The sequence below is a fragment of the Lithobates pipiens genome, unplaced genomic scaffold (genome assembly GCF_037356315.1).
Source record: "Lithobates pipiens isolate NorthernLeopardFrog02 unplaced genomic scaffold, aLitPip1_a1.2 Scaffold_24, whole genome shotgun sequence".
NCBI lineage: Eukaryota > Metazoa > Chordata > Amphibia > Anura > Ranidae > Lithobates > Lithobates pipiens.
In genome coordinates, this window is record NW_027507786.1 from 6,817,747 (window position 1) to 6,838,348 (window position 20,602).

At 44.7% G+C, this 20,602-nt stretch overlaps 1 protein-coding gene across 3 annotated transcripts in view; it reads right to left on the reverse strand.

Annotated features, from left to right (window-relative positions):
• The window catches only part of IRAG1 (inositol 1,4,5-triphosphate receptor associated 1), a 213,544-nt gene that overhangs the window by 84,514 nt on the left and 108,428 nt on the right, over positions 1 to 20,602 (reverse strand). For all 3 annotated transcript variants that reach the window (XM_077453556.1, XM_077453557.1, XM_077453555.1), the window contains exons 7-8: positions 18,262 to 18,311; positions 9,860 to 10,399 (exon numbers count right to left, since the gene is read on the reverse strand). In XM_077453556.1, coding sequence (XP_077309682.1) covers positions 9,860 to 10,399; positions 18,262 to 18,311 — 590 coding nt within the window. The remainder of the gene's footprint in view (positions 1 to 9,859; positions 10,400 to 18,261; positions 18,312 to 20,602) is intronic.

Sequence of the window (20,602 nt, forward strand, 5' to 3'; positions counted from 1 at the left end):
CATCTTGTCTAAGTGTTTCAAATAAGACTAAAGTAAACTCATTAAATGACTGTCAAACAATTAACATTATATCCTTAAGAATTATATCATTTATTGGTGGTGGGGGGGGGGCAGTCACTAATTTCTGGACTGGTAATGCTGGGATGTGGTATTTAGGCAGACCTGATCATTGTGTCTGTATGCAATTACAGCATATTTTGTGGGTAAATGGACAGTGTCAAAGGTAGGTAATTAATACCACAAATATGCAATATCACAAAATCTGCAATAAAGCATGCCCTGGCAAAAATTGGTCAGAGCTATAAAGCAGTGGGCTCACCTCTCTCTCCAGTGGACCCCGGTATCCCAGTCAACAACACACATTATATATATATATATATATATATATATATATATAATGCCCCTGTTGAAGACATGTCGAAACGCGTCGGCCTTGCATCTGGCACCCCACATTGCTTTTTCCTCTTTAATATTTATTTTCTGTGATCACATGTCATAATTTTGTTTATTTTTATGACCTTTTAAATAAAACCCAATGGTTACCCTTTGACCTGCACCATTTGGAGCTTTCTTTTTCCCTTATATTTTTTGTGGACCACCTCCCACATTTGGGGCCGGCACCCCAAATGCGACTCATCCGATCCCGACACTTTGAGAGACGTTCATCATAGTCTTACAACATCGGAAGCCTCCCCAGTATCCATTCGGACTATCAATCCACTATTGGTTCCATGTTTGGACCCCAAGCGCTGTTGACTCAACCGTCGTATGACAGATGAGTCCATCCTCTCTGGTAAGAGTATTTTATCTATTCTTTGAAACTACTTCAGACAAGCCGTTATCCTAGGTTTCACTTGATCTGTGGACTCCCTGATTTCCTTGTGAGGAAGATCTATCACAACATTTGTGCACCACTTAATATATGTGGACTTTTTTCACTGGGACTCACTAGTTATTAACACTTTTTAGTATCCACAGTTTTTATGTTGAATTTTCAGTATATTCACATTTTGTTTTTTGTAACCACATTATTTATGTACGGTTCCTTCACACACATCCAGCGCTACACTATTTGTTACTATATATATATATATATATATATATATATATATATATATATATATATATATATATATACACACACATACACATATCCACACAAATTTTGATTTTTCAGGTATTTACCAAAACATATTCAAGCTATATATATTCTTGCATATATTTTTATTTAATTTTTTCATATATCATATTTCTATAACATTTAGTTTCAACGTTTTTTTCTTTTGTTCCTCTTGATTATTCTACAATTGTTAAATTTATACTGTACATTATCATTACGTATGGCATTGATTACCCAGCTCTAGATTGCTGCTCGGTATGGCCACTAGGTTGGGGTCCACGGTTTGGCCTCCTAGGAGCGATCTGGTGTGGCGCTCTCTCTCGACCTGACCCCCGTCGATTTATCCTCAGCCACCTCCCTTTTCTTTTCCCCCCTCGGCCAGCTCGCCTAATCATTTAAGGGGTCATACGGACACCCGGGGCACCGGTTAGGTATATCTATATACCTCGATGCCCGTTATGGTTGTCTTTGCGCCTTCCCCCGGTTAGGTTTTTCCATCTATGGGTTGGGGACCATCTTCCTACAACCAATACCATCCAGTTACGTTTAGCCACTCTTACTGTTTGTGTCCCTCCTGTTGCCATAGTTAAGGGATTTTATCGAGTCGGCAGCGATTGTACGTCGCTGGCCGGACTTCTCCTTTCTCACTCTGGCCTTACGGGAACTGTAGTTGATTCTTTCCTCCCTATCCCCGGGCAAATGCGCATTGCCGCCTGTGATGTCCGCATCGAGACGGTGACGTCAGACGCCGGCTCGATGGAGGGAGGATATTTAAGGCAAGCTGTCACCATTCCTTACCTACAGACTAACCAGAGGGTTATCTGTGCGTGGTTTCTCATCTAATATTGGTAAGCTAACCATCGGATTACCTGCACTTTATACATATTAATCATTTTAGTATCATCCTTGATTTTTCTACTTGAACTATGGTCTAATTTTTCGGCAATTTAGAGTGGACCTGGTGGGACGTTTCATCTCTCCAGGTCCTATGTGTAAATACATAGGACTGCTTGCCTTTCCTTTCCCAAGTGTTATAGTGTTTGGTTTATACCCTCTAGGCTGGCTGCGTCTTATTTGCCCTGTGTTGTGCAATATATGATGGTTGTCTGATCCGCAATAAACGTATTTATTTTTATTATGTAAGTATATCTCTTTTTTAAAGCCGTTTTTAAAGCTGATTTTAAAGCGTTTTTTTTTAATACCATTTCATGTATTGAACTGCTATTTCTTGGTATTATTTGGTATTGTATTCATTATATTTCTCTGTCTGATATTTTATTAGCTTGCCCATCCCCTGAGGAAGCCACCTGACGAAACATGTCGGGATAGTGTGTATTGATCATTTCTACCATGGCTTCTTTGGACCCCACTGTTAGTAGATAAGCTTGTGAAATCTTTTTTTGTATTTTAATAAAATTCTAATAAATACGATATTGTCTATGTATTATAATCCAAAAGTTGTCTTTGTAGGCACCGTGAAAATCCCTATCCTCTTCTCTGTACTGTTAAATATTCAAGCTATAGTTATATAATGAATATGGGCTGAAAGTGCAAGCTCTCAGGTTACATTTTAAGGTATGTACATCCAAATCATGGAAGGGTTCAGGAATTATAGCTCTTAAGAATAGCCACCCCCCTTTTTTCAAGGGCCCAAAAGAAATTGGACAGTTGAATCCGTTTCATGGCCAGGTGTGGGCTACTCCTTTGTTATTTCTTCATCAAGAAATTAAGAAGAAGCAAAAGGGGAAGGAGAACAAGGGAAAGGAGAAGGCGACAGAGAAGGAGAAGGCGGAGGAGGAGGAGAGAGAGAGGCGGGAGAAGGAGGAGGAGAAAGGAGCAGGAGGAGAAGAAGAAGGAGGAGGAGGAGAAGAAGCAGAAGGAGGAGGAGGAGGAGGAGGAGAAGGAGGAGAAGGAGCAGAAGAAGGAGCAGGAGGAGAAGAAGCAGAAGAAGGAGCAGGAGGAGAAGAAGCAGGAGGAGGAGGAGGAGAAGGAGCAGAAGAAGGAGCAGGAGGAGAAGAAGCAGAAGAAGGAGGAGCAGAAGGAGGAGGAGGAGGAGCAGAAGGAGGAGGAGGAGGAGGAGGAGGAGGAGGAGGAGGAGAAGAAGAAGAAGAAGGAGCAGAAGGAGGAGGAGGAGGAGGAGGAGAAGAAGAAGAAGGAGCAGAAGGAGGAGGAGGAGGAGGAGAAGAAGAAGAAGGAGCAGAAGAAGGAGGAGGAGGAGGAGAAGAAGAAGAAGGAGCAGAAGAAGGAGGAGGAGAAGAAGGAGCAGAAGAAGGAGGAGGAGAAGAAGGAGCAGAAGAAGGAGGAGGAGAAGAAGGAGCAGAAGAAGGAGGAGGAGGAGAAAGAAGGAGCAGAAGAAGGAGGAGGAGGAGAAAGAAGGAGCAGAAGAAGGAGGAGGAGGAGAAGAAGGAGCAGAAGAAGGAGGAGGAGAAGAAGAAGGAGCAGAAGGAGGAGGGGGAGGAGAAGAAGGAGCAGAAGAAGGAGGAGAAGAAGGAGCAGAAGGAGGAGGAGAAGAAGGAGCAGGAGGAGAAGGAGCAGAAGAAGAAGGAGGAGAAGGAGCAGAAGAAGAAGGAGGAGAAGGAGCAGAAGAAGAAGGAGGAGAAGGAGCAGAAGAAGAAGGAGGAGAAGGAGCAGAAGAAGAAGGAGGAGAAGGAGCAGAAGGAGGAGGAGGAGAAGGAGGAGGAGGAGAAGGAGCAGGAGAAGGAGCAGGAGAAGGAGCAGGAGAAGGAGCAGGATGAGAAGGAGAAGGAGCAGGATGAAAAGGAGAAGGAGCAGGATGAGAATGAGAAGGAGCAGGATGAGAATGAGAAGGAGCAGGATGAGAAGGAGAAGGAGCAGAAGAAGGAGAAGGAGCAGAAGAAGGAGAAGGAGCAGAAGAAGGAGAAGAAGCAGAAGGAGGAGCAGAAGCAGAAGGAGAAGGAGGAGGAAAAGAGGGAGAAGGGAAAAGGAGAAAGAAGGAGGAGACGGAGAAAGAAAGGAGAAAGAAAGGAGAAAGAAAGGAGAAAGAAAGGAGAAAGAAAGGAGAAAGAAAGGAGAAAGAAGAAAGAAAGGAGAAAGAAAGGAGAAAGAAAGGAGGAGAAAGAAGGAGACGGAGGAGAAGTAGAGTTAAATTTAAACAAACTATGTAAGTTATTAAAAAAAAATTGAACAACCTATGTATATAAAATGTTATGCCCACTTCTGCATTACTTGTGGTACAGCCTTCATATATATATATTTATATGTGTATATAGTTTGCCTGTTTCGAGTTCTGTTTCAAATCTTTGGGTATTGCAAACCATGGAAAGGTTTCAGCTGGAGAGACACTCACAATGCAAGACCTTTTTCCTTTCTGCATGTGAATTACGCTGCTGAATATTTCGTAATGTGATCTTTGCAGGTTGTTGATATCAATTCAGGAAGGAAAAGCCTGTTGGAAAGAGGATCCTCTTGTGTGATTTATTCCACCAGTCCAGTTCCTGTGTATTCCCCTCTAATCTGACATGACAATTCATCAGCTCCTTCCTGTTTACGCTCTGGCATTATATGGGGCTGAGCAGGTTCAGGAACACTTTGAAATGTAGGACTCCGAGCCCCACTCCACTAGCGGCAGCCTCTAATGCCAGATATATTGTTATGTCTGGAGATGGCGACCATCATTATCCACTAAGACAACCGCCAGAGACATGGCTTTATAAAGGCATTCAATGCCATCATAAAAGTATCCTGTGGTTAATAAAAGGAGTCCCAGCCATGAGCTACACAAGGCTTCTGTGCTTAGCAACGTCATCCAATATAGTTTCTAAAAGAAAACCAACCCTGGCTTAAAATGAGCCAAAAATAACTATGAAGGTTCTGCAAACGTACCCAATTTATTAAACAAAAAGCACAAAATAGAATCAGAAGTATATTTAGATGGAAATAGTTCTTTAATATTAATGTTTGTTCAAAACAAGTAAATCTACAATAACTGACGCGTTTTGGAGACTCAAAGATCTCTTCTTCAGGGCTACAAGACAAATATGAAAACGGTACAAGAATGGTTAGAGAACCACAAAATCCTACATCATTCGTATTTTGCTTGTGTGTTTCTACAACTATTTTGTACTATTTTTTTAGTTGTCTTGTCTTCCTGGCTTTCAAACTCTTTCTTCCCCAGCCTGATTGTCCCTGGCCTGCCCCTTTTACTCATTCAATTTTAGTTCTTTCAGTCATTAAGGCTTAGAATCATGTGGCCGTACACCGAGTCGTCTACATGCATTTGCAGTCTGCCCAGGATTGTCCACTCTTCCAGTCCGACATCCATACATCCCATTCATCCAGCACTGCAGTTGGAGGGGAAGTCAAGAGGAACACGTTTCTTCTATGAATTCCTGGGTCAATGGGGAAGATATAAGATTATGTGTTGCCATGTGACTGGCAGCCATCTTGGGTCAGGCAGAGCCTATTTTGTGCCCTGGCTTCCAGGCTTGGCACACATTTTGTGTGGGTAGTGTAGGGTCGGGTAACCCATCTGACAGGGACAGTGATTAGTGGCAGGGAGAGGTTCCAGACAAGTATGGAAAGGATAGGGGCACGCCATCCTGCCTGGAGGCCTCCCCATGTGGGCACGGACTGGCAAGGCCGCCTTCAGCCCCCTCAGGACAGATGCTGTTGGCACACCGGAGACGTGCTCTGCTACACATCGCTGTTACATCCTATGAGTATTGTGGGTGGGGTGCATTCCCAGCGGGCAGCAGTGGCCACTCATGCAGGGCGCACAGGCACCACCCCCCTAATCTAAGCATTTGACCCCCTAAACTACATGCAGGGTGCTGGATGCCTGGATTTCAATTGATTTTTTTTTTGGGATGCACATGATTAGAGCCTGAGGCTCTAATTGGCTTCAAAAAGGGTGTGGTATTAGAAAATGAATATTCGCCAACGTCATCCTGTTTTTCCTCCTGGTCAATCAGCGGATTCTGAGACCCAATTTGCCGGGAGTCCTAAGACCCCATTGCCTGGATTCCAGGACTCCCAATCGGCCGGGACTCGGGGAGACAGACACAGGGATAAAAGTACTGCGGGGCTGGCAGGCGACGAGCGAGTGAAGTGGCGATCGATATGGGAGGGGCTGGAGGAAGGTTTGGTGGTCGAAAGGATGGCTGGGTGGGAGCTGCGGGCCACCCCCCCCCCCCCCCCCAACAAATTGAGCACCAGCTGCCACTGCCAGTGGGCCTGTTGTGAATTTGGCAAACCTTAACTTTTTTTTTATCATGTCATTTTTATTGTACATTTTCTTTTAACAATTACAATGAGAAAACAATACGAGAGTTTCAGTTCAAAAGAGAAACACAACACTGAGTACAACACAGTATAAAAGCTATACAGTACATTGACCGTGCATATACTAGCTATAGTGAATAGCGAGAGGCATACCCAGGACCTTCAACAGATAAATGTACAGCTGTGGCCAAAAGTTTTGAGAATGACCCAAATAATTATTTTGCACAAAATCTGCTGCCTCAGGGTTTCTTCTGCCAATTTGCATATACCGCTACTCCAGAATGTTATGAAGAGTGATCAGATGAATTGCAATTGCAAAGTCCCTCTTTGCCATGAAAATAAACTTAATCCCATAATAAACATTTCCACTGCATTTGTGAAGAAGGCTTCAGGGCACCCAAGAAAGTCCAACAAGCGCCAGGACCGTCTCCTACAGTTGATTCAGCTGCGGGATCGGGGCACCACCAGTGCAGAGCTTGCTCAGGAATGGCAGCAGGCAGGTGTGAAGATATCTACACGCACAGTCAGGAGAAGACTTTGAGGATTGGCCTGGTGTCAGGAAGGACAGCAAAGAAGCCACTTCTCTCCAGGAAATACATCAGGGACAAACTGATATTCTGCAAAAGGTACAGGGATCGGACTGCTGAGGACTGAGGTTAAGAGCCGGTTCACACAGCGGGCGATGCGAGGCGACACGACTCGCCTCGCTCTCGCAAGTCGCCCCCGTTCTGTACAATGGAACCGTTCTGAGAGGAGCGACTCGAGTCGCTCCGACTCAGAAAAAAGGTTCCTGTACTACTTTTGGGCGACCTCGGGGCGACTTGCATTGACTTCTATACAGAAGTCATTTGCAAGTCGCCGCCGTGGCCGCTGCAGGTCGCGGCGAGGCAAGTCGGAGTCGCCTCGCCTGCAGTGTGAACCGGCCCTAAGTCTTCTGGAAAAACGCTTGTCCAGAGAAAAGGTGAGCACTACCATCAGTCCTGTGTCATGCCAACAGTAAAGCATCCTGAGGCCATTCACATGTGGGGTTGCTTCTCAGCCAAGATAGTGGTCTCACTCACAATTTTGCCTAAGAACACAACCATGACTAAAGAATGGTACAAAAACATCCTCAAAAAGCAACTTCTTCCAACCATTCAAGAACAGTTCGGTGAGGAACAATGCCTTTTCCAGCATGATGGAGCTCCTCACCATACGGGAAAAGTGATAACCAAGTGGCTTGGGGAATAAAACATTTACATTTTGGGTCCATGGCCAAAATACTCCCCAGACTTTAATCCCATTAAGAACTTGTGGTAAATCCTCAAGAGGCCCACCCCCCCCCCCCCCCCCCCCACAAATTTTGACAAAGTCCAAGTATTGATTATGCAAGAATGGGGAGCGACCATCAGTCAGAATGTGGCCCAGAAGTTGAGCGACAAGATGCCGGGGAGAATTGTAGAGGTCTTGAAAAAGAAGGGTCAACACTGCAAATATTGACTCTTTACATAAATGTGATGTCATTGTCAATAAAAGCCTTTGACACTTAGGCTGGGTTCACACTAGTGTGAATTGGATACAGGGTTTCGCAGCATCCAATTCGCATGAAAGGAGATTGAAACCGGCTCTCTATGGAGCCGGTTAACATATCTCCGGGTGCGGCTGCGGAGCTGCTTGCATTGGAGTCCTGTGCATCTTTGGTTGCTTTTCAGAGCCTAATTCAGGCAAAAATCCGCCCCTGAAATGGAGAACAGGAAAGCACTGGACCCCTGCTGCGAGCCACATACAACCCAGCCTCATTAAATGCTTGTAATTATACTTCAGTTTATCATAGTAACATCTGACAAAAATATCTAAAACTAAAGCAGCAGACTTTGTGAAAATTAACATTTATGTCAGTCTCAAAATTTTCAGCCACAGCTGTAATGTCCTACGCGATATTTCCAGTGGCGGCCTGGATGCATGGATTCCAATGGGGGGGGGGAGGTTTGAAGTATGTGATTAGAACCAGAGGCTCTATTGGGCTTCAAAAAGAGTGGGCTTGGGGCGCAGAGCACTGCCCGATGCAGCCCTGCCTAGAACCTAGATGGGGTAAGTGCTGGATGACCGACCAACTGACCACGAGGGGGGCGCCACTGGCCAACCGTGGAGGGGGGGGGGGGGATTGGTTGTTAGAGGATAACCACAGGGACCAAGTGTTTTTTACATTTCTTAGGACATCTCCTATGTTTATATGTGAGCTCTTCTCTCCGTAGATGTAAATGTAGCGCTTCACACCATTGTAAAAATGTTGGGGGTGTCTGAAATCCATTTTTTTGCAAAAAAAAGTTTGGTCAGGAACAAGGATCTCATCCCCATTAAATGCATTTCCGCAAGGAGGGTTTTTTTCCGGGATTATTCATAGGAGAGCAAATTCTGGATCTAAGGACACATGGGTTGAACAAACCATGTTAAGCGTTGTGAAAATAGACATCCAATATCAATGAAGTTTGGGTCAACGCCATACCATATGAATAAGAGTCCCTGTGGCCATAGTATATCTGGGGCAATTTGGAGATACTGCCCTCCCCCAAGAGTGTTGTTTCCGCAGAGTGTAGTGCACAGTGTGAATTTTCAATTGGGTCCATTTTTGAGAAGGGGAAAGGTCCATTCATTATCATCTATTGCCTAATACAAGTACTGTTCCTGCAACCAGACTTCTGTTCCACGTATCTCGCCACAAATGCGTGGCTTGGTTTTTGAAAAACGCATTGCTATGCTTCTGCCGAGCCACCTCCTGCTACAGTACTTACCTGAAACCTTGTGATGTCTCTGTCCTTCATGCCAGCCTTCCAGCTTCAGGGTACCCAGTGACTTTAGTGACCCCTCAGCATCCTGTGTCATCTGATGACCACAGTGCACCCTGTGACTCCAGCAACCTCTGAGCATCCTGCATCATCCAGTGCCCCCAGTACGCCCCTGTGCACCCCTTGACTAATGACCCCCTGAGCATCCTGTGTCTTCTGACGACACCTTGCCTCTCCTCTCAGTGGATACAGACCGTTGTCTAGGACAACAGACAGGGAAGTGCTAGATTAGATATATTTCCGTCTGCAAAAATATATTCCAGAGACTATTTAGAACAGCCTTTCTCAACCAGGGTTCTGTGGAACCCTAGGGTACCTCCAGAGGTTGCTCAGGGTTCTTTGAGCAATTTCTTCCTTTAAGATGAGTAACTAATGACTGCAATGCACGTTTAGCTATATGTAGGGGGGGGGGGGGGGGGGGTGTAGAACTCATCCAAATGACCACAAATGTAAGGAGCATTCTTCTCAGTGGTCATCACACTAGTACCTTGTAGGCTGTAGATATAGTAATTATCAGAAGGGGTTCCCTGAGCCTGAAAAGTTACTTCAAGGGTTCCTCCATGTTGAAAAGTTCTATAAAGGCTGATTTAGAAGGTCCAATATGACATCACGGCTATGGTAACCAATGATCACATGAGCATAACCAGTAGAGAAAATCCATAGTAGAACCTACCTCTCTCAGCTTGGTCAGTTTCTGCAGTCGGACGGGTTGGATGTGAAAATCTTTGAGCCCCGTAAATTTAGACAGTTTGTTGTTGCTTTTATCATGGAAAAATGTTTCTTTGTCTGGCAAATCCAAACTGGATTTCTTTTTCTGCTCCGGATCCAAGCTGTCCCAAGAAAGGGCCCTCAAGAGCGGAGGTCGGGACCCAGCTGACGCATGCTCTAGTCGGGAATATGCTGGAACCGTGTTTTGCCCTGGAACCAGGAACACCCCATCGGAGACCCCTGGAGGCTGTGCCTGGCTCCCTTGGGGTGAATCATTGGGCTTTTTAAGGATTGGCTTGGCAGAGTCACGCTCGGGGCTGTTTAGGGGTTTGCATGGTGAAGGTTTACTAACATCCGAAGGTCCAGCTTTGTATGTGTTCGTCACATGTTTAAGGGGGTCAAAGTTTTCCTTCTGTTCGGACAGGGTCTCCTTGGAGGCTGCTAAGGTATGGGGGCGAGGGGTCAGTCTGCCCTGCGAGATCTTCCTTGGCTCTTTCGTGGCATTCTGAAACAGAGAAAATGAAATTATTCTTCAAGAATCAAGACAAGGCAATTTATGAAACTTTATTGCCTACAACAGTAAATCTGCATTCCAATGGAAGACCAATGATCTAATTTTCAAAATATATTTATCACTTATGTAAAGCACTGTATGTTATATCTGAAAATCAGTGATTTCATATTATCATACCTCCAAACTTTGAGATGGGAACCAGGGACCCCTTGCCATGCCCCCTTAACCACCTCAATACAGGGCACTTACTCCCCCTTCCTGCCCAGACCAATTTTCAGCTTTCAGCGCTCTCATACTTGAATGACAATTACTCAGTCACGCAACACTGTACATAATGGCTTTCTTTTGGTGGTATTTAATCACTAGTGGGTTTTTATTTTTTTGTGCTATAAATAAAAAAAAGACTGTAAATGTTGTGGAAAAAATGCCTCTGTCATACAATTTTGCTAATTAGTAATTTTTCTTCTAGGGAATTTTGTAATAATTTATATCTAGAAAGTAGTAAAAACCATCTGTTGCATAAAAAAAAAAATTCATTAAAAAATTTAAAAAAATGAACACATCTGAATATCAGAGTCAACTTATGCAAGAACATCCTTTTGGGGTTGATTATCCAAAACAGGAGAGTGTAACATCTGGTGCAGCTCTGCATAGAAACCAATCAGCTTCCAGGTTTTATTGTCAAAGCTTAACCACTTCAATACCGGGGGGGCGCACTTATACACCTTCCTGATAAGGAGGCACTGATGGGCACTAAGGCGGCACTGATGGGCACTAAGGCGGCACTGATGGGCACTAAGGCGGCACTGATGGGCACTAAGGCGGCACTGATGGGCACTAAGGCGGGCACTGATGGGCACTAAGGCGGGCACTGATGGGCACTAAGGCGGGCACTGATGGGCGGCACAGGTGGGCACTGATGGGCGGCACAGGTGGGCACTGATGGGCGGCACAGGTGGGCACTGATGTACACTTATTGATGGTACGGATGGATGCCAATCAGTGCCAAACAATGCCTGCCAACCAGTGATGTCCATTGTGGGCTCCGATTGGCATCCCTGGTGGTCTAGGGTCGCGTCCCTGGTGGTCCAGTGTGGGCATCCCAGGGGGGCCTCCGCTGATAATCGGCTGCTCCTCTGATGGGGGGGTCTGTGCTGATCGGCTCTCTACTCGCGTCTGTCAGACGCGAGTGAGGAAAAGCCGATCAACGGCTCTTCCTGTTTACTTCGTGATTGGACACAGCTGATCATGTGGTAAAGAGTGTCCATCAGAGACTCTTTACCTAGATCGGTGTGTCAGACTGACACACCGCAACAATGATCACTGCAATGCATGCGCAGCGGCTTGATATCCTGCTGGACGTCATACGACGTCCAGTCAGGATATTGAAACCACTTTGCCGCCGCCATTTTGCTATATGGAGGGCGGCATGTGGTTAACTGAAGAAGCTGAAGTTAGAAGCCAATTGGCTATCATGCACATCTGCATTCGATTCCCATTTTAGTAAATCTCTCCCTTTGTGTCTATGAGGCATGTAGCTGCTTTCAGTACATAGCAATGACATAGGGGTCACTTTTGTTGTTTGTAAATCTAAAAAAAGAAAAATATTGCTGTGAATTTTCGAAGACAAGGGTCAATAGGAACTAAACAGCTGCAGCTGTCTTAGCGTGCCACTCAGCGCCAGCAAAGTGCGCCCTCTGGTGGAAGTTTGCCATTAATGCTGCACACAGACTGACAATGAGGCCCTATTCACATCTGAGTGTTATGTAGCTCGATGCCCGAAGGTTCAAAACTCTCAACATCCTAAATCCCATGTTATTTAATGTTGGCTGTTCACATATGAAGCTTGTAGCTCAAAGCCTGATGCTCCAAAAGCTATATTAGCTACTTTCGAGGCAGATTTGGGTGTTTTTTGGCCCTATTGATTTCAGTGGGATGGCCTGCAAAAGCTCAAATCAAGCATTTCTACCCTTTAAGTTCACACAGTATCACACTTTTCATGTGTGTAGCACTGACCCCCGAAGGAGCTGCTGGTTTTATTGGGCTTATCGTTACCTTCTTGACCTCTTCTCCGTCTAAGGTTTCCTGTGGTAGATGGCCCAAAGAAATGTGCACACTGAATCTTCTTTTGGGTTATTTATTTGAGCCAGAAACAGTCTTTAGATAAGGGTAGAGGGTTAGGATTAAGCTCAGGTAGGTACTTTAGACTGCAAAAATGAAAAGTCTCTTATAAGAAAAATCCAGAGAACAGCGACCATTTCACAGCTGGATTTTACAACCCCCGGATAGACCTCTCACTAGGCCTAGCAGCCTCTACCACAGACTTGAGCGTAGAATATTCGAGAAAAGTCTCTGCCACAGACTTGAGCGTTACTGAGGGACATAGACAAATTTAAAGAGCTATCATACGGTACCAGTTTCTCTCAGCCGGTCCAGCGATACCGTATGAGTGTAGATCCATGTAGTGTCCTTCAACTAAGCCTCCAGGCTCCTTCAGAGAAGCCAGCCTTGCGCACGGCCTTCTCATGAAGAGTCCTCCCCTGGGGTTTCTCCAGTTGCTGGGCCTCTCCCTTGGATGAGACTGCACTGGACCACCTTTGGATCAATAGGCCCCGAAATCCATTCAGGCCTGTCCCTGCAGTTACATTGCCTTGGGCTAGCCAGCCCCGAGACTTGAAATGCATGGTTCCGCACCCCAGGCCAGGAGGGCCACGGGGCTGGTCAGGAGGACCAGAACCAGACAGAAAATATTCTTTGGTACAGAACAGAACCCCCTGAAGCACGTGATGTCAGTACTTTAAATACCACCTCCCAGAATGCACAGCAGGAGAACCACTGGGCTGGTTCTGAACAGTAGCATTCAATACACCCAGCTAGACTGCGTTCTCAACCTTGCCAGTGGTGACAGCGACACCTGCGGTCAAGGAGAACCCAGTGCAATCCAGCTGAACCCAGAAATGTAGAAAATTAGCCCCAAAACCCAACTGTGGTTTCAGGAAAGTTAACTTTGAAAAAACCATAGTGCCTGCTCGTCAGGAGCCAGCGCTACATGTGGATTAAAGAAATAGCATAAGATTGAATCCAGCGCCATGTCCATATATATATATATATATATATATATATATATATATATATATATATATATATATATATAAATATATATATATATCTAATATAAATGGACATGGCGCTGGAATCAATACATATACACACACACAAAAAAATTATATATATATATAGCATCGGCTCCTGAAGAGCACGCACTGTGTGTTTCGAAGGTTGATGTTGCACCTGAACTGCAGTTTAGTTTGGATGCAGTTATTCCAGGTTTGGACCTCGGCATCGGTCTGGCTGGACTGTGGGATGTTCGGCCTGGCCGTGGGGGGCACTGACTCTTCTGGCGGGCATGGAGCCGCAGTCTGGTTGGATGCTTTGAGGTTGCTTTCTCTCGGAGCCCGCCCAGTGGGAGGGTCACTCTTGTTGTGCTTTCCGGGAGAGGGTACTTAAAATGCAGATGTCACGTGGTTCGGGGTTCCGGTCCAGAAGTATGTTCTGACTACATGGTCCTGGTCCTCCTGACCAGCCCCCAGGAAGGCTATGGCCTGGGGTGCGGATCCTCCCAACTATGTCTCGGGGCTGGCTAGCCCGAGGCAAGGAAACTAAAGAAAGGATTCTGAGGTGGTCCGGTGCCGTCTCCGGTCGTGGAGAAGCCCAGTAACTTCGTAGCTATCCAGGGGAGGACTCTTCAGAAGAAGGCCATGTACGGCTGCTAGGCCTTGTGAGAGGGACTATCCAACTTGTGTGAACATCCAGTTGTGAATAACTATTCTCTGGATTTAGTCAAAGTAAGCAAGTCTTACATTATTGACTGACACTAATGCCGCGTACACACGATCAGATTGTCCGGCGTACTTAGTCCGCCGAAACGCATTTCAGCGGACAATTCGATCGTGTGTGGGCTTCAGCAGACTTTTCCAGCGTGAAGTCCGGCGGACTAAAAGTATTTTTGCACTCCAATCTTCCCGTCGGACTTGGGTTTCAGTGGACAATACGTTTGTCAGTATGCTAGTCCGGCGGACTAAGAATGATGCATGCTCAGAAGCAAGTACGAGAAAGGAAGCTATTGAACTTCCTTTTTCTAAGCCTGTCATACGTGCTGTACGTCATTGCGCTAGCAAACGCCGGGACTTTCTGTGTTTCCGTGTGTGGCCAAGTCCGTTCGGTAGAAAGTCCGCCGGATTATCCGTCGGATTGTATGTCGGACTAGGTACGCCAGACAATTCGATCATGTGTACGCAGCATAAGAGTACTTGAACTTGTCCTCCTAACCCTCTGATCCTGTTTTAAGAGACTGTTCATTAACTGCGTTTTTTGCAAATAAAAATCAGTTTAAACGGATCTGTCAGTCTCTAAAGTTACTGGGCCATCTACCATGGGAAACCCCTAGACACAAATCGAGGTGAAGGTAATGGTAAGCCCAATCAAACCAGCAGCTCCTTTGTTAGTGTTACATATGTGTGTGTGTGTGTGTGTATGTGTGTATATATATATATATATATATATATATATATACACAGTGCCTTGCGAAAGTATTCGGCCCCCTTGAACTTTTCAACCTTTTGCCACATTTCAGGCTTCAAACATAAAGATATAAAAATTTTATTTTTTGTGAAGAATCACCAACAAGTGGGACACAATTGTGAAGTGGAATGAAATCTATTGGATTTTTGAAACTTTTTTTAATAAAAAAATGAAAAATGGGGCGTGCAAAATTATTCGGCCCCCTTGCGTTAATACTTTGTAGAGCCACCTTTTGCTGCGATTACAGCTGCAAGTCGCTTGGGGTATGTCTCTATCAGTTTTGCACATCGAGAGACTGAAATTCTTGCCCATTCTTCCTTGCAAAACAGCTCGAGCTCAGTGAGGTTGGATGGAGAGTGTTTGTGAACAGCAGTTTTCAGCTCTTTCCACAGATTCTCGATTGGATTCAGGTCTGGACTTTGACTTGGCCATTCTAACACCTGGATACGTTTATTTGTGAACCATTCCTTTGTAGATTTTGCTGTATGTTTGGGATCATTGTCTTGTTGGAAGATAAATCTCCGTCCCAGTTTCAGGTATTTTGCAGACTCCAACAGGTTTTCATCCAGAATGGTCCTGTATTTGGTTGCATCCATCTTCCCCTCAATTTTAACCATCTTCCCTGTCCCTGCTGAAGAAAAGCAGGCCCAAACCATGATGCTGCCACCACCATGTGTGACAGTGGGGATGGTGTGTTGAGGGTGATGAGCTGTGTTGCTTTTATGCCAAACATATCATTTTGCATTGTGGGCAAAAAGTTGGATTTTGGTTTCATCTGACCAGAGCACCTTCTTCCACATGTTTGGTGTGTCTCCCGGGTGGCTTGTGGCAAACGTTAGACGAGACTTTTTATGGATATCTTTGAGAAATGGCTTTCTTCTTGGCACTCTTCCATAAAGGCCAGATTTGTGCAGTGTACGACTGATTGTTGTCCTATGGACAGACTCTCCCACCTCAGCTGTAGTTCTCTGCAGTTCATCCAGAGTGATCATGGGCCTCTTGGCTGCATCTCTGATCAGTCTTCTCCTTGTCTGAGCTGAAAGTTTAGAGGGACGGCCAGGTCTTGGTAGATTTGCAGTGGTCTGATACTCCTTCCATTTCAAAATGATCGCTTGCACAGTGCTCCTTGGGATGTTTAAAGCTTGAGAAATCTTTTAGTATCCAAATCCGGCTTTAAACTTCTCCAAAACAGTATTACGGACCTGCCTGGTGTGTTCCTTGGTCTTCATGATGCTCTCTGCGCTTTCAACAGAACCCTGAGACTATCACAGAGCAGGTGCCTTTATACAGAGACTTGATTACACACAGGTGGATTCTATTTATCATCATCAGTCATTTAGGACAACATTGGATCATTCAGAGATCCTCGCTGAACTTCTGGAGTGAGTTTGCTGCACTGAAAGTAAAGGGGCCGAATAATTTTGCACGCACCACTTTTCAGTTTTTTATTTGCTAAAAAAGTTTAAATTATCCAATAGATTTCGTTCTACTTCACAATTGTGTCCCACTTGTTGGTGATTCTTCACAAAAAATAAAAATTTTATATCTATGTTTGAAGCCTGAAATGTGGCAAAAGGTTGAAAAGTTCAAGGGGGCCGAATACTTTCGCAAGGCACTGTATATATATATATATATATATATATATATATATATATATATATACACACACACACACACACACACACACACACATATATAATATTATATACATACACACACACAAAGCTGGCAAAAAAAGTATTGAACGCGTCACCATTTTTCTAGGTAAATATATTTGAAAAGCTGCTAAAATGTCAATTTTCACCACGCATCGGTAACAACCCATGCAATACAAACATACAAAGACACCAAAACAAATACATTCAGAAATAAAGTAGTTCTGAAATGTATTTAATACTTGGTACAAAACCCTTTGTTGGTAATGACGGTTTCAAGACGCCTCCTGTATGGAGAAACGAGTCGCCTGTGTTGCTCAGGTGTGATTTTGGCCCGTTCTTTCAGTCTTCAAATCTTGAAGGTTCTGTGGGCCTCTTCTATAAACTCTGATCTTAAGTTCATTCCATAGATTTTTTGTTGGATTCAAGTCAGGTGATTGGCTGGGCCATTCTATCCTCTATTTTCTTTCTTTGAAACCAATTGAGAGTTTCCTTGGCTTTGGGATCATTGATTTGCTGAAATGTCCTCCTTCGTTTCATCTTCATCATCCTGGTAGATGGCAGCAGATTTTTTTATCATCCTTCCTTCAATGATATGAAGTTTGCCAGTACCGTATAATGAAAAACAGCCCCACCCCCACCATGATGTTCCCACCTCCAAACCTCACTGTTGGTATGGGGGGTGTTTTTTGGGGGATCTGCCATATGACATCCAAACATGGTGTGTGTTACGGCATCCAAAGAGTTCCAATTGTGGTCTCATCTGACCAGACTATATCCTCCCCGTATTTCACAGGCTTTTCTATTGTGCAGAAAACTTTAAACGAGCTTCAACATGCTTTTTCTCCAGCAATGGAGTCTTGCGTGTTGAGCGTGCATAACAGGCCACGGCGGGTGAGTGCATTACTTATTGTTTTCTTTGAAACAATTGTACCCGATAATTCCAGGTCTTTCTGAAGCTCTCCACAAGTGGCTCTTGGACAACTCTTCTGATTATTCTTTTCACTCCTCTGTCAGAAATCTTGCGAGGAGCACTTGGTCGTGGCCCGGTTAATGGTGAAATGATGGTCTTTCACCAGATTATAGCCCCAACAGTGCTCACTGGAACATTCATAAATTTTTCTGTAATCAATGCCGTTAGTATGTTTTGCAACAATAAGGTTGCAAAGCTCTTGAGAGAGCTCTTTGCTTTTACCCATCATGAGATGTTTCTTGTGTAACACCTCGGTAATGAGACACCTTTTTATAGGCCATCATTTGAGACTGAACCAGCCGATATTAATTTGCACTGACAAGCGGCGGGATTGCTTTCTAATTACTGATAGATTTCAGGTGTCTTGGCTTTTTTTTTTGCACCTCCCTTTCTTCCTGAGTTCCCTACGTCATTCCATTTTATTATACAGAACTTAATTTCTGAACGTATTTGTTTTGGTGTCTTTGTATGTACGGATGGGCATGGGCTGATACAGACATGTGGTGAGCATTTTGTATCAATCACACCTATAGAAATTTACCTAGAAAAATGGTAACATTTTCAAAACTTAATATATAATATAAATATATATACACACATTCAATCCCTTCCATTTCTTCTATATACCCTATAGGATTTCTCACCTGCAATATGGCAGCAGCTGAAGGGAACACGCCTGGATAAGGATCAGGTCCTGTGTAAACAAAAGCAGAGCTGTAATAGGATAATAGAAGATTTTACGGATTTACAAATACATTAAAGATCAAATCCACCGTACTGGGCACACAGGTTGCGGGTGGGTGGGAGTTTTATTCACCTAATGGCTTGAGTAACCAGTGGCAAGATTCCATCACAGTAGCCTATGGGATAGGGTTGCCACCTTTACGTCAGAGTCCACAGAGTCCCCCTTTTACGTCACAGTCCACAGAGTCCCCCTTTTACGTCACAGTCCACAGAGTCCCCCTTTTACGTCACAGTCCACAGAGTCCCCCTTTTACGTCACAGTCCACAGAGTCCCCCTTTTACGTCACAGTCCACAGAGTCCCCCTTTTACGTCACAGTCCACAGAGTCCCCCTTTTACGTCACAGTCCACAGAGTCCCCCTTTTACGTCACAGTCCACAGAGTCCCCCTTTACGTCACAGTCCACAGAGTCCCCCTTTACGTCACAGTCCACAGAGTCCCCCTTTACGTCACAGTCCACAGAGTCCCCCTTTACGTCACAGTCCACAGAGTCCCCCTTTACGTCACAGTCCACAGAGTCCCCCTTTACGTCACAGTCCACAGAGTCCCCCTTTACGTCACAGTCCACAGAGTCCCCCTTTACGTCACAGTCCACAGAGTCCCCCTTTACTTTCACTTTTTTTTTTTTACCAAAAATATGTAAAAGAAAACATATTGGCCTAAACTGATGAATAAATTGTTTTTTTTTCAAAATTCTCGCTCTTTTTGCACGACCGCCAATTGTCAGTTAAGGCAAAGCAGTGCCGAATCGCAAAAAAATGGCCTGGTCATTAAGAGGGAAAATCTTCCGGTCTGTAAGTGGTTAAAGTGTTACTAAACCCAGGAACCTGCAGTCACTATATCTGGTCTCCCACAGTACACAGAACATGGAAATGGAATTATTTTAGTAAATATAAACTGCTAAATACCTTTTTCTTATCAGCAGTATATAGCAGCCTTGTGACTTCTATCAGTGTCTGGTTAAAGCTTGTAGGAAGAGTTTTCATTCAACTCTGACTGTCCTATGAGGCTGCAGGACCCCTGACCCTCTGTCTGGAGATTGGCCCTGTGTTGATCACATGCACTCTCCCAAGAAAAAAAAAAACTCTCTAGCAATACACACCAAACTGAGCATGTGCAGAGTGTCTCTTAGGGCCCTGTCTAGGAAATGGATTGGGGACCGTGGAAGGAGGGGAGGATCAGAGAAGACAGGATCAAACAGCCTTTTTTACGCAATGCGGAGGATTAACCCCTTAGGTTCCACGGTGAGTATAACAAGCATGCTTTACTGCATATACAGACTGATTTTACTGTTGTGGGTTTAGTAACACTTTAAGGTACCAAAAAACCTTTAGCCTTTACAACCACTTTGATGCAAAGTCGGCTTTAACCTGGTAATTATGGCGCCATTGTTCTTTTTTTCTCCCAAATAACTGAGCAATTTGTCCGGACAGCTAATATACCTAATATAGTCACAAGCAAGTTGCAGTTTCCCTGGCTGCCGGAATGCCAAAAGGAATGGAAAAAAAGAAGAAAAAAAAAAATAACCCCTGTGTGCCTGGCAGTGATTGGAGGAGAGAGGAATTCTGACAAATATGCTGCATCTCAATTATTCCGACTATTATTAGTCTTCAATTTCTGCACATTAAGCCAGGGTGAAATTACCTCTAAAACGTCTCATAATTCACTTGGCAACCACATAAATATTGAGCGCGGCGGGGGAGCGACCAAAGATCGCAGACTGGGATTTATTCGCATCGTCAATCCTCAGCCCTCCAGACCAGTAAAGTGGACCATGTCTGCTCATGATTAACAGTTGTGCGAGGATCTTGAAACATTGAAGTGGTCCTTGTTTGAAAAGCTGACAATCTAATGCAGGGGTCTCCAAACTTTTTAAACAAGGGGCCAGTTTTCTGTCCTTCGGAATTTAGGGGGGGCCGGACTGTGCCCAGTGGTAGTAAACTGTCCAATCTTTTATATTAGGAGGAGAAATAGTTGGTGTCACTGGGAGGAATAGGGCCCCATTGTTGGTGTCACTGGGAGGAATAGGGCCCCATTGTTGGTGTCAGTGGGAGGAATAGGGCCCCATTGTTGGTGTCAGTGGGAGGAATAGGGCCCCATTGTTGGTGTCAGTGGGAGGAATAGGGCCCCATTGTTGGTGTCACTGGGAGGAATAGGGCCCCATTGTTGGTGTCACTGGGAGGAATAGGGCCCCATTGTTGGTGTCACTGGGAGGAATAGGGCCCCATTGTTGGTGTCACTG